Source organism: Triturus cristatus, chromosome 10 (assembly GCF_964204655.1).
Source record: "Triturus cristatus chromosome 10, aTriCri1.1, whole genome shotgun sequence".
Taxonomy (NCBI): domain Eukaryota; kingdom Metazoa; phylum Chordata; class Amphibia; order Caudata; family Salamandridae; genus Triturus; species Triturus cristatus.
The window spans coordinates 977,834,265-977,849,048 of NC_140593.1; the positions used below are offsets into that span (position 1 = coordinate 977,834,265).

General features: G+C 48.1%; 1 protein-coding gene across 3 annotated transcripts in view; it reads left to right on the forward strand.

Moving 5' to 3' along the window:
• The window catches only part of MINDY4 (MINDY lysine 48 deubiquitinase 4), a 512,572-nt gene that overhangs the window by 306,353 nt on the left and 191,435 nt on the right, over nucleotides 1–14,784 (forward strand). For all 3 annotated transcript variants that reach the window (XM_085628881.1, XM_085628884.1, XM_085628882.1), the window contains exon 8: nucleotides 3,450–3,566. In XM_085628881.1, the coding sequence (XP_085485007.1) occupies nucleotides 3,450–3,566 (117 nt within the window). The remainder of the gene's footprint in view (nucleotides 1–3,449; nucleotides 3,567–14,784) is intronic.

Consider the following 14,784-nt stretch of genomic DNA (forward strand, 5'->3'; position numbering starts at 1 on the left):
GTCTGACACCTGAGGTGGGTGAAAACCTCTAGAAACGTCTCCTGCTTCAAAGTGGGCACCAGGTATAATTATTGGACCTCAGACCCCAACTCCCCACTAGACTTCTGGACCTGTGAACTCTACCAGGAAGGACTGCTGTGCTGTTGAAAGGACTGCCACTCTGTTTGGACTGCTGCCCAGACGGACTTCTGCCCTACTACCCTCTTGCCTGGATGAGAAAGACTGGACCTGCTTCCTCAAACCAAGGACACCAGAGTGACTCCTAAAGTTAGTTGCAAAAAGAACTGTTGATGGACAGAATGCAGAACAATGTCATACATTCACCCCAGTACAGGGATCTGGGCCTAAATTCATCGTTTTTTTGCTCACCATGCCATTCCTGTTTGGACCCAGCCATATGCAAATCAGTCTTGACCCTGTGCCCTTTGGGAACAATCCAGCCCGAACTGCCAGGCCAGGTCCTCCCTGGACTGGAAACAAGCATCCTAGGACCGGTTTCGGGGTTTCATCCCTCTTCACCCAGGATAGCTTGATTCCAGTGGCATGGAGAGCACGGGACTCACGTCTGAGCATACCCGTCCCACTTGGGGAGACAAAGCAAAAAGAACTGTTGATGGACAGAATGCAGAACCAAAACCAGTCCTAGGATGCTTGTTTCCAGTCCAGGGAGGACCTGGCTTGGCAGTTCGGGCTGGACTGTTCCCATGAGGCACAGGGTCAAGACTGATTTGCATATGGCCAGGTCTAAACTGGGGTGGCATGGTGAGCAAAAGAATGATGGATTTAACCCAGATCTCTTGACTGGGGGTGAATCTTTTGATTTGTTCTGCATTCCGTCCATCAATTGTGTGTCTTTTGCTTTCTCGCCCTAAGTGCGAAGGTATGCCCAGACGTGGGTCCTGGGCTCACTGTGCCACTGGAATCAAGCTATCCTGGCTGAAGAGGGGTGAAACCCCCGAAACCAGTCCTAGGATGCTTGTTTCCGGTCCAGGGAGGACCTGGCTTGGCAGTTCGGGCTGGACTGTTCCCATGAGAAACAGGGTCAAGACTGATTTGCATATGGCCAGGTCTAAACTGGGGTGGCATGGTGAGCAAAAGAATTATGGATTTAATCCAGATCTCTTGACTGGGGGGAATGTTTTGATTTGTTCTGCATTCCATTCATCAATTGTGTGTCTTTTGCTTTCTTGCCTAAAGTTAGTTGGCAGACACTCAGGGACAGAACAGGCTTCCAACAACATTGAAGCCAGCACCTGCACTCTGCCATTGGTGAGTCCTGCCCTTGCAAGTAGTGCCACCCCAGTCCTTGACCTCGGAAGTGGGCCTGAAGGTCTACCAGACAATCTGTGGATTCAGCAGAACTGATAAATCTCCTCCGCGGTGCAGTGCATCTCCCTCAGAACTAGCGCATTGCCTTTGCCACTCGATGCCTCGCCCTTTGAACCGACACATCGCCTTTACTGCATGGACTTTCCCAATGCAAAGATTCTGCTTCGCTTACAGCAGCCCATCGCATTGTCTCACCCAACGTAGCCGTCGGACCTGCTGCTGCTCAATGCATCTCCATGTAAGAAATCACCTTGCCCAGCGCAATCCATTGGAACCACTGCTGCATGACGCATCTCCACGCAAACACTCCACATCGCCTCTGCTGCATGATGCATCCTGGACGTGGGATTCCTCTTCACAAACTGGATCAAGGTAGTTTATTCAGCAGAATTAATTGAGCCTCTGTAGTCGCCACACGCTCCATTGCTGTCATCCTGAACTTGTGACTTTGTTCCGGTCTGGCATGACAAGAGAACCACAGTTGGTGCTTTGTGCTTTTTGGCGCTATGTTGACTGAAATTTTTTAACTTGCAGCTCTCCGGTTGTACTGATTGGATGTTTGCCGTTTTGGTCTCAAAGTGTTTATTACATTTTACTCTGTTTTTCTAATTTGTTGTGGGAGTTTCCTTGTGCTGTGGTTTCACTTTATTGCTGTTTAAAGTGCTGTGTAAACAATTTATACATTACTCCAAGTTAAGCCCATCTGATCAGTGCCGAGCTGTCAGAGGGTTGCACACAGTTAATTTGGGGTTTGCATGTGAAAATAACCTGACAATGTTTGTGGCTGCTACTTACATAGGGGTTCACGCCCCCTCAGCCAGCAACCCAATTTCTTACACCGCCATTTCAGGTTTTATTAAAACTCAAATAATTTCAACATGTCTTCTGCTTCACAAATTGTGCATTGGTTACGTGTACCTAAACAGAGAGAAATGGGAGTGCCTTGAATTAGTTATAGTGCTTAATGTAGAATATGAACACACTTCCTACAGAAGAAACGTATTTAATGGACTCTTCTGATCTTCAGCACACTTCCAATTGAGGTGACGTTGACCAAAGCCTCCTTCGACTAACCTTTATGATGTTCCTCGTTTTGGAACAAGGTTTGAGATTCCCAGGAGAGTGTCCTGTTAAAGGTTCTCACAATGTTAGTGTGCAGAGGTGGGGGACGTTTTCCCTTGCAAACGTTATGGGGCCATGGGAAGTGACCTTGCAGCTAAGAAATGTTGGTTGCCTATCATACTCGGTTTTCTGTGTGCATCTGTAAAGAGAGCTAGCTATGCAGCCCTTGACAAGCCTTTCCGTGTGAGAAGTGTCCCTCATTCTACCACTGCAGAAGCAAGGTTGTGAGGATTAGGGTTTGCAGCTAAAACTCTAGATGGTCGAAGAAACATATACATTCCTTAACTATTATTTGAGGCGTAAGTTGAGGATGAAACCAGGCAGTAAGATGAGGTAGAGAAAAGGACAAATTGATCTCCCAGACTCAACCACATCCATTAATGTAATTAGCACCACAGTATCCAGGCCCTGAGAAAAACGTTCCATCTATACATAGACAACCGCACCATAGAAACATGTTCTTCTCGCGGAGCAGGGTATAAGTGGAATGACAAACTCTGCTTTACGGAAAAATGAAAGTATTTAACCCTACTTTTCCCATTCCTAAACTCTAAAAACCAGGTATAACAGCATACCCTTACACATCACGAAACCCTTAAACCCCTTAGGCCCCTTACTTTCTCTTAATTCTCTTATTAGCATGTAATTTAAAAAAACGCTTACCTGCATGGTAAAGTCCTGAATTGTAAAGTGCCACAAAATGGCATTTGCTGTACATACATCCATGGTAATGGCCATATTGTAAATGTAACACATGGTAACGGCAACGCTGTAAAGACTGTATACCCTTTTGTCTAGCTGCTCAAATGTTAAATTGTTGCTTATTGACATTGGGTCCAAATATCTACTTGTGTGTTTTCGGAGAGAATGAGGCAGAATATATTCATATAACTGATACTCACACCTAAAAAAAAGGAGAAAAACATTTTTGGAGATTAGGTAAATTGTGTGGAATTATGTAATTTTATTTATACGATTCAAGGTTTGTTTTGTTTTAGGAAATGAAAAATCTCCTTTTTGGATCAAGCCTTTGCTGCTTCAATGAAGAATGGAAAATGCAAAGTTTCACATTTAGTGAGAGACCTCAGTTAAAGTACGGGATTGTCCAAAAAAAGGTAAAGTATAGTTTTATGTCTTTTTAACTAAATTACTATTTAAAAAAAAGAGTGGCCATAGAGATGATTCAAAAGGGACATCTTCTTTTATGATGCCCAACTCCCTTCCTCTCCTAACACCTTACGATGGGACTAGAAGCTGCCTTCATAGTTTAAAGGTGTGAGACCAGATTAATTTCTAACTACATATACCCTGATCATGGTTCGTTGAAATCCACTGTGATCACCTTTCCGTTTGGAAGTGCTGGTCAGTAGAGGAGGAATACTGCTGCAGCTGCATTTCACCCAAAATCTTTTAAAATGATTTGATATTTTGTTTTTACAGTTTTGTGGCCAAGCTTAATGTACAAATATTGAATGTGTATTGTCCAACTTTTAATCCAAGCTTTTTGAATACTCAGCTTTTGCCCCTCCAAAGTGCAGACCCCGAGTAACGTTAATGCTTGGTGAGGTAACAGTAATGATAAACTCGCCTTTAGCTTCCTTCACCAGTTGCAGTCTTCACCAGATCAGTCTAACAAAACATCCATATGAAGGGACATATTATGTATTGTGTAGTATTTTATACTATGGAGTTTAAATTCCTTGCTGTGACCCCTTTCAATTGTTCTGACCACTTCTGAGGATTAGGTGTGACATTTAATGTAGCACTTACTACTGAAGGACAGTTACCCACAGTTAGCAGAGGTGTTGGATGAGAGGAAACTTGCCTCTTACTGCAGATTCTCATGTTCATGTGGAAGTAGACGTGCTCTCTGTCTGTTCTCTTAGCGCATATTTTGCAAGCCTAAGTTGACTTTGTGGATAAACATACCTGGCAAGTTACTGAGCCACCACCACTTCTTACTTGAAGGAATGCTAAAATTAATATGTCTCTTGAATGGTTTAAAGATGAGCTGAAAGTAGGACATCATTGTAAATCTTCAGAAGGTCTAGATTAATCTTATTTTGCCAGATCTTAAAACGGAACTGAATAGCTTAAGGAAAAGTTAATGTAATGCCTATATTGACACCAAAATGAATTTCTTAAATTATTCAGTTAGTGAAATCAGTCTAGCTGTGAAAGTTTCCAAGATGTTAACACAGGTGGAGAAACCACTTACCTCTGATCTGCTTTCCTTTAGTTCATAGATTTGGCGTGGGGGAATTCTTGTTTCACATTTGAGAGAACATATGAAAGGTTTGGACTTCGATTGAAAGGTTGTACATAGCTAATTTAACTATCATGAGTTAATTAATTGCAGCATATGCATTGCTGAATACCAACTCACTGTAAATGTGAATATCTTCTTTACCGACAATACAACTGAGGATCTTATTACAGAATTTTTATGCAAGGCGGCTTTTTGCTCCGCTGATATTTGTCATACTTCAGCTATGAAAGAGCTGACCACTCTTTGTCCCATCCATTTCTGGTTTGGTCATTGAATTCTTCAGAACTGCCAGCATATCAGACTCCTTGAAGACATCTTGGATTATTTCACTGCGAAAAAATAACCCTCCTTAAATCTGGACAGGCTTGTCAATTTTGGCCCGAGCTCCAATATTATATTTTTAAATTAAGATCTTGAAAAAAGTAGACTCAGTATAACTATAGGTCAATATTTTACATTTAGATATGCGGGGTAGCATCCCAGTACAGACATCAAGACCAGCCTTGGATTACTTAGGTGCTAAAAAGAATCCTCCTTGGATCTACACTGGTTTGGCAGTTATCGTCCGAACTCCAATATTATATTTTTAAGTTAAGCTCTTGGAGAAAGAGTCAACTGTCTGTAGGAAGCTGATTCTTTATGTGATATATCAATAACCTGATATACAGTACAAAGAGTCCACGGGTTCCCTTATAAGTGGACAGGGACTTGCTCTAGCAATCCCATGGTGCTCAATTATGGGTAGTGTGTTAGATCAGCTTTAGGCTTCACCGAGAGGCGTACATGACACCTGCAAATATACACAATGATCAATGAATGACACACACAACTCTAGAAGGAGATTCACACGAATTTATAAAAATAGCACATATCTTAATATATGTTTAGGCATGAGAGTAAAATCATTCAGGTAAATACGTATTTAGATATAAATTATTTTAGGGTTCAAAAAGTGGACACTGGAGTTTTTGAGTTCTGCAATGTTATATCGAAGGTATACAAGTTCTGCAAACAGGTAAAGTACAGCAATTTACGGGACCTATCTCCTGGATTTAAGGTGAGTGGGTGGCAAGGTCCAAGGCAGTACCAACAGTACGCCACCAGCGGCATGAGGGTGGCCGGGTACAGGGTGCAAACCTGCGTCAAGAGCCCAATTTTATTCCATGGAGATCGGTCTCTGTGGCGTTGAATGCTGAGGTGTCCTTAGGCATCGGGTTTTTCCTTACCGGAGCAGTCGTGTAAGAGGCGGTCTTCATGCAGAGGCTGCAGGTGATGTCAGAGGATCCACAAGGGGTGAAACCACGATGGACTTCGGCTCTGGAGGCCCTGGGGGACCTTGATGACACCATTTAGCTCACTTTGACTCTGACTTGGAGCGATGGGTGCAGTGGTGGATTCAGATGTCAGGTTCCGGAGGCCTTGGAGTCCTTTCTTTTGAAGTTGCTGCGAGATGTAGGAAATAGTTCTGCTGTGCCATGGGAGGTTTTGGTTCTTTATCGAAGTCAGGCAGTCCTCCCAAGTTTCTGGATTCAACAGCTGCAGGACGAGTCGTCTTTGCCGCTGTTTTCGACGAAGGATGTAGACCGGCTTGGGGGCCGGTACCAGGTCAGCTGCTTCTTCTCTCCTCTCTGCTTTTGTGGCTCTTCGGTTTCCTATCTCTTCTAAGGGTATCGGGATCTGTTTCTCCGGTGCCAGGGAAACCCCCAAATACTACATTTAGGGGCGTTAGAGGAGTGTAGGGTACTAGGTAATGGGTTACTGACCCTTGGAATTACTACTCTCTTGTTAGACTTGGGGGTCTCTAGTTGGCACAGGTATGTACTTGTGACAAATAGGGACCCTCGCCTCTAGTCAGGGTAAGGGGGTACACTCCTAAAATAACCCCTGCTCACCCCCTTGGTAGCTTGGCACGAGCAGACAGGCTTATCTCAGAGGCAGTGTGTAAAGCATTTGTGAACACATACAGTAACCAAGTGACACTACTACAGATGGACACCACACAAGTTTTATATAAAAAATAAGTATTCTTTATATAGATTTATCACAAGACCATTAAACGAAAAAACCACACAATACTGTTACTTTAGATGGTAGGATTTTGCTTAGTTCTCTTAAGTTCTTAAATGCGACACTTTAAGTCAATGTACCTTTAAGATGCGACACGCAGGGCAACGAAAGTGTTGCAACGATGTTGATGCGATGAAGTTTTTGGTGCAAAGAAATAAAGATGTGAAGATCTTCCAGATGTGGTACGCTTCTCCAATGTTGCGAGAAGACTCGACTCGATGCTTCAGCTGCAGCGGCGACACCCTTTACGCAATGCGACGACAGCGGCCTTGGCAGCGACACTCTACTCCGACGTTTGTGAGACGCTTCCACTCGATGCGATGGTGCAGCGGCGACACCCCTTTACGCAATGCGACGATAGCAGCTCCGACGGCGGCACGCTTCTCTGTGGATGCGAGGCGCTTTTCTTGATGCGGTGCAATGCGACAACTACGATGGCTGCGATGGCGACACGCTTCTTCCTCGATGTGAGACTCTTCTCTTGATGCAGTGCAATGCGTCAGCTACGATGGCTGCGATGGCGACACGCTTCTTCGGTGTTGCGAGACACTTCCTGGATGATGCGTGAAGCTTCCGCTCGATGCGATGCTGCAGCGGCGACACACTTTACGAGATGCGACAACAACAGCTCCGACGGCGGCACGCTTCTCCTTCTTGAGTCGCGCTTCCATCTCCTTGCGATACGCAGTCCCTCAGAAGGCCCAACAACAGCAGCAGGCACTTCCAAAGAACTCTGGGGAGCTGGGAGGTGAAGTCTGTTGTTCCTGAGACTTCAGCAGGAGGCAATCTCTTTCCCAAGCCCTTGGAGATCCTTCACAAGTTGATCAAAAGTACTCACAAAGTTCCTTTCTCCTCTCTTTGGCAGTAGGCAACCACTGCAGGACAATCCCCCAGTTTCAGGGATAGTCTCTCCTCAGTTTCTTCTTGGTTCCTCTCCTCAGCAGAGTTTCTTCTTTTTTCCCAAAATGATATAAATTCTTGGGATCAGGGACCCAATACTTATACTCCAAAATCCTTTGTCCTAGGGGCAGAGGGGCCTTTGCCCAGTCTAAACCAGTTCTGGAGCACTCTGTTTACATGACTCCTTCTTTCCGTTCATAGTGCAGGGCAGAAACATCAGACGCCCCACAGGAGGTGGAGCCATCATTGTGGAGGGAAAGCACAGCCCTGGAGCACTTTGTTGACATGATTCCTTCTCTCCTTTCACAGTGCAGGGCAGAGATATCAGACGCACCCCAGGGGGTGGTGCCAGCACTGTGGGGGGCAGGCACTGTCCTATTCAGGTCCCAGGTGCAACTCCTCCCTCCCATCTAGATGAAGATCTCTCTATTCACCACTGGGCGGACTCACCCTGTCTCCTGGAATCCCCCATTCTGGCCTATGGAGAACAGGTAGCCTTGCAATAGTGAAAAACGAAAATGGCTGTAATTCACTATTAGGACATGCCATACACACCAGGGCATGTCCTACCTTATACTTACAATGCACCCTGCCCTTGGGCCTACCATAGGGGTGTCTAATATGAAGAAAAGGAAAGGTTTAGGGACTGGCAAGTGGGTGCACTTGCCCAGTCAGCATGAATGACAGTACCAGACTGCACGCAGGCTCTGCAATGGCAGACCTTAGACACATGTCTACAGGCTGCTTCTGTGGGTGGCACAACCAGTGCTGCAAGCCCACCAGCAGTATTTGGATTACAAGCCCTGGGCACTTCTGGTGCACTGTACTAGGGTCTGACAAGTAAACCAACCAACCAATCATGGAATCACAAATTATACATTAATTTACAATAGGGAGCACTTGCATTGTGGCACTGGACAGCAGTGAGGCAACAGCGAAAAATGAAAGGGAGACCCACGCCAATGTGCCAGGTCTAACACTTGTCCCCTCCAGCTGAAATGTGGGGAGAAATACCCTACCTCCTGGGAGTTCTCATCACTAAGGCGGAAAAATCTGGACAGACCATCAGCATTGGCGTGTTCTGTACAGGTTGGTTTTGTTACACCCTGAAATACATCCCCTGTAGGGAAATGGACCACCTTAACAGCTTTGGATTCTCACCCCTCATCTGCATCAACCATCTGAGGGACCTGTGGTCTGTCTTAACCCGAAAGTGATTCCCAAACAGGTAGGGTCTCAGCTTCTTCAGTGCCCAGACCACAGCAAAAGCCTCACGCTCAATAGCACTCCACCTCTGTTCCCGTGGTAGTAACCTCCTACTGATGAAGGCTACAGGTTGATCTAGGCCCTCCTCATTCATCTGTGATAGAACAGCCCCCACACCATGCTCTGAAGCGTCTGTTTGCACTATGAACTCCTTTGAGAAGTTGGGTGCCAAGAGCACGGGCGATGTGCACATAGCAGTTTTTAAGGCCTCAAAAGCTTCCTGACAGGTGTCAGTCCAAATCACTTTCCTTGGCTGCTTCCTGGAAGTCAGCGCTGTCAAGGGTGCAACAATGTTGCCATACCCCATGACAAACCTCCTGTAGTAACCTGTGAGTCCTAAAAAGGCTCCCATCTCTGTCTGGGTTTTGGGCGGCTCCCAAGCCAGGATGGTTTCAATCTTGGGCTGTAGGGGCGCCACCTGGCCGCTCCCTACCTGGTGTCCCAAGTACACCACGGAACCCTGCCCTCAACACTTCCCATAGGTGGCGCAGATGTTCTTCCCAACTGGCGCTGAACACTGTGATGTCATCCAGGTAGGCGGCACTGAACGAGTCCAGTCCAGCCAACACCTGGTTGACCAACCTCTGAAAGGTGGTAGGGGCATTCTTCATCCCAAAGGGCATCACCTGGAACTGGTAGTGCCCATCTGGTGTGGAAAATGCTGACCTCTCCTTTGCCCTATCGGTCAAGGTGATCTGCCAGTACCCAGACGTTAAGTCAAATGTGCTGAGGTACCGCGCAGCCCCTAGCCGATCTATGAGCTCATCAGCTCTGGGGATGGGGTATGCATCAGTCCTGGTGACTGCATTGAGCCCTCAGTAGTCCACACAGAACCGGAGTTCGGGTGTGGCACCCGGCGCAGCAGCCTTTGGGACCAAGACCACTGGGCTGGCCCAAGGACTGCTAGAGGACTCAATTACCCCTAGCGCAAGCATCTTGGAGACCTCCTCCTTGATGCAAGCCCTTACCCTGTCAGTCACTCTGTAGGCTTTGTGCCTCACAGGTGTACTGTCCCCAGTGTCCACCTCATGGACGCACCAATCAGTGACACCAGGAACCAGGGAGAACAGATCAGAAAACTGTCCCAGCAACTGGTGACAGTCATTCTGTTGCTCAGGGGTCAGGGTGGAAGAGATGTTGACACCATCCACTGACCCATCTTGCTCTCTGACTGACAGGAGGTCAGGAAGAGGCTTGGTCTCCTCCTCCATTCCAGCATCTGTTGCCAAGAGCATGCCCACTTGGGACCTCTCCAAGTGGGGCTTCAGGCGGTTGACATGCAGGACTCTCAAGGGGTTCCTGAGAGACCGCAAGTCCACCAAGTAGGTAACCGGACTCTTGTGCTCCACAACCTCAAAGGGGCTGGTCCACTTATCCTGGAGTGCACAGGGCTCCACTGGGGCCATGACCCACACCTTCTGTCCAGGCTGAAGCTCAATCAGAGTGGCATTCTGGTCGTACCACCGCTTCATCTCCTCCTGGCTGGCTTCCAGATTCGCCTCAGCGAGTTGTCTGAAACGCCTAGTCTGGTTCCTAAAGGCCAGCATGTAGCTATATACATCCTGGGGAGGTTTCCTGGGAGATTGCTCCCAGCCTTCTTTGACCAGACTTGGAGGTCCTCTTACGGGGTGTCCATAGAGAAGCTCGAAGGGACTGAACCCTAGAGATTTCTGTGGCACCTCACGGTAAGCAAAGACCAGGCATGGTAAGAGGACGTCCCACTTACGCCTCATGGGTTCCTAAAGACCCATTATCATGCCTTTAAGGGTTCGGTTGAATCTCTCAACCAACCCGTTTCCTTGGGAGTGGTAAGGAGTGTTGAACTTATAGGTTACACCACACTCCTGCCACAGGGACTTCATATACTTGGATATGAAGTTGGTGCCCCGGTCAGACACTACCTCGTTAGGAAATCCCACTCTGGAGAAAATTCCCATCAGTGCTCGTCCCACCACGGGGGCCGTCACTGTCCTCAGAGGTATGGCTTCTGGGTACCGGGTGGCATGGTCCACCAAGACCAGGATGAACCTGTTGCCCATGGCTGTCTTGGGGTCCAGTGGCCCCACAATGTCAATACCCACCCGTTCAAAGGGGGTGCTGACTACAGGGAAGGGCTGGAGAGGAGCCTTGCACTTCCTACCACTCTTACCACTTGCCTGGCAAGTCTGACATGTCCTGCAGTGAGTGTCTGAACTCCTGCACATTTGGGGCCAATAAAAATGGGTGACAAGCCTTTCAAAGGTCTTGTCCTGCCCCAAATGTCCTGCCAATGGAACATCATGAGCCAGCCCCAGTAGGAAGGCTCTGAAGCGCTGGGGTACCACCAGCACACAGGCTGACCCAGGCTCAGCAACCTTAGGCTCTGTATACAGGAGATCATTCTCCCAGTAGATCCAATGTGATCCAGACTGATCACCTGCTGCCTGGTCTGCAGCCTGTTTCCGCAGACCCACAAGAGAAGGGCATTCTTTCTGCTCCTTGCAGAATTCCTCCCTGGAGGGTCCTCCTTCTTGCTGCCAATGGGTCAGCTCAGGCAGGTCCCCCAGTTCAGCTACCTGTTCCCCTGTAGGCTCCAGGGCATCCCCCTCAGGGTCTGCTCCCTCCTGGACCGTGGGAACTTCGGGGCCGGTTTCCCGAGCCCCCTGCCACTACTCTTGACAGCAGGTACCTGGGCCTCCCTCTCAGGCTCCAGGTCCTCTTGAGCACCTTTACTCGCTGTCATTGACCGGGTGGTCACACACGCCCAGTCAAGCATACCCAACATTTCTAAATGTGCATTCCGCTCCACCTTCGCCCAAGGTGAGCTCTCCAAGTCATTCCCTAACAAACAGTCAACAGGCATGGCGGGCCTCACAGCTACCTGAAGAGTACCAGAGACCCCCCCACTCAAAGGGAACCTGAGCCACCTTGCAGTGACTCTCTGTGTTGTCAGCGGCAACAACTGGGTAGAATGCTTCAGGGACAACCTGCTCTTGAGACACCAGGTGACACTTGACAGCTGTCACACTGGCCCCTGTGTCTCTCAGAGCCTCCAATCTATGGCCATTGATGGTCACCCACTGCCTGTATGTTTTAGTGTTATCAGGCAGCTGGGTCCTAGGGACCACCTCACAGTCTCGTAATGAGACAAGGGACATCTCTGCGGGGCCCCACCCACCTTGGGCACCCATCTCCTCACCCAGGGCTACACTAGCCATCTGCCGGGGGGCTGCACCAGTGGGTGCTGGTTTTCCAAACAGGCGTCACTTGGTATCATTGGCAAAATGACCCAGCTCTCCACATTTGTAGCATCTCGGGGGCCCTCTTTGAATAGGTGGACCTGTCGGGGCCCCTGACGGTTTCTGGGGGGGAGGCTGAGAACCTTTCCCTTGGTTCCCTTGGGGATTACTTTGGGGCCTCTTATGGAACTCCCTCTGTTTACCCTTGCCCCCCCCAGTCTTCTGCTGGGGACCCTGCCCACTCTTGGCTGAGTCTCCCACATGACCCTTGTGGACCCTGGTACTGACCCAGCGGTCCGCCTCCTCAGCAAGCTTCCTAGGATTAGTCAGCCTACTATCAATCAGGTGCTGGCGTAGCTCAGGAAAACAGTTACTTGACAAGTGCTCCCATGCAATCAAATCAAGCAGTCCCTGAAAATCATTAACTTTGCTACCCTTCAGCCAACCATCCAGTGCTCTGCAGAAAAAAGTGACATATTCAACATAGGTGCTGTTTGCTATCTTTGTGCAACCCCTGAACCTCTGTCTGTACATCTCAGGGGTCAAACCATATCTAGACATCAATGCATCTTTCATGTGGGGATAGGAATTATGGACATCAGAAGGCAAGTCTAGCAGTGTGTCCCGCCCCTCACTAAGGAACCGCCCCCACAACCCCGCTCCCCAATCCTTCTCAGGGACCCGGTGGGAAGACATGGCTACCTCATAGGCCTTGAACCACTGCCCAATATCATAATTTTTCAAAAATTCATTCACTACATCTTTAGGGGGATGTATGCTCTAGATTCCACAGGTATTGACGGTGTGCTGCCACCAGAGGGAGTACTCCCTAAGCTCTGTTCATGTTCAAACTGTAGCTTCTTTTCTTCTGGGGCTAACTTTCTACTTTGCATTTCAAATTCTAACTGCCCACTTAACTTGAGCTTGGTCAACTCAATTTCATGCATCCTACACTCTTTTGTATCTGCCAACTTCTCTGGAGATAGACTTTTAGCAGAAACACTACTACCGGCAGGGGAAGGGGTTCTCCTTCCTCTTGGACCCACTGGCCCATCCAGCTGCTCCTCTGCATTATCCTCATCAGTGGCATTCCTTGCTTCTACCAAGGCCCTCAGCGCCTTGTAGAACTCTGCCTTGTTTTTACATCCAGTAGTAAAAACATTAAATTGCTTGCAGAAGAATTTTAGCTGCTTTGCAGTGAAACTGTCCATTTTCTCTTCTTCCCACTCAAATTCAGTATCAATAGAGACTATTGATGCTGCTTTCTCCATGGTGGTTAATCTTGGCAGTACTCAAAAATAGAAAGTCCCAAAAAGAAATCTACCAACAAGTATTGGTTGCGTTAAGGTCTGCACTCACTAAGTAGTGTTCACCAATCACTGTACATGAGTCACTAATGCAAGTCCAGAATCCTCACCGCTGACCACCAGTGTTAGACTTGGGGGTCTCTAGTTGGCACAGGTAGGCACTTGTGACAAATAGGGACCCTCGCCTCTAGTCAGGGTAAGGGGGTACACTCCTAAAATAACCCCTGCTCACCCCCTTGGTAGCTTGGCACGAGCAGACGGGCTTATCTCAGAGGCAGTGTGTAAAGCATTTGTGAACACATATAGTAACCAAGTGACAACACTATAGATGGACACCACACAGGTTTTATATAAAAAATAATTATTCTATATATATTTTTATCACAAGACCATTAAACGACAAAACCACACAATACTGTTACTTTAGATGGTAGGATTTTGTTTAGTTCTCTTAAGTTCTTAAATGCGACACTTTAAGTCAATGTACCTTTAAGATGCGGCACGCAGGGCAACGAAAGTGTTGCAACGATGTTGATGCGATGAAGTTTTTGGTGCAAAGAAATAAAGACGTGAAGATCTTCCAGATGTGGTACGCTTCTCCGATGTTGCGGTAAGACTCGACTCGATGCTTCAGCTGCAGCGGCGACACACTTTACGCGATGCGACGACAGCGGCCTTGGCAGCGACACTCTTCTCCGACGTTTGCGTGACGCTTCCACTCAATGCGATGTTGCAGCGGCGACACCCCATTACGCGATGCGACGACAGCAGCTCCGACGGCGGCGCGCTTCTCCGTAGATGCGAGGCGCTTTACTTGATGCGGTGCAATGCGACAACTACGATGGCTGCGATGGCGACCCGCTTCTTCCTCGATGTGAGACTCTTCTCTTGATGCGGTGCAATGCGTCAGCTACGATGGCTGGGATGGCGACACGCTTCTTTGGTGTTGCGAGACACTTCCTGGATGATGCAAGACGCTTCCGCTCGATGCGATGCTGCAGCGGCGACACACTTTACGAGATGCGACGACAGCTCCGACGGCGGCACGCTTCTCCTTCTTGAGTCGCGCTTCCAGCTCCTTGCGACACCCAGTCCCTCAGAAGGCCCAACAACAGCAGCAGGCACTTCCAAAGAACTCTGGGGAGCTGGGAGGTGACGTCTGTTGTTCCTGAGACTTCAGTAGGAGACAAGCTCTTTTCCAAGCCCTTGGAGATCCTTCACAAGTTGATCAAAAGTACTCACAAAGTTCCTTTCTCCTCTCTTTGGCAGTAGGCAACCACTGCAGGCCAATCCCCCAGTTTCAGGG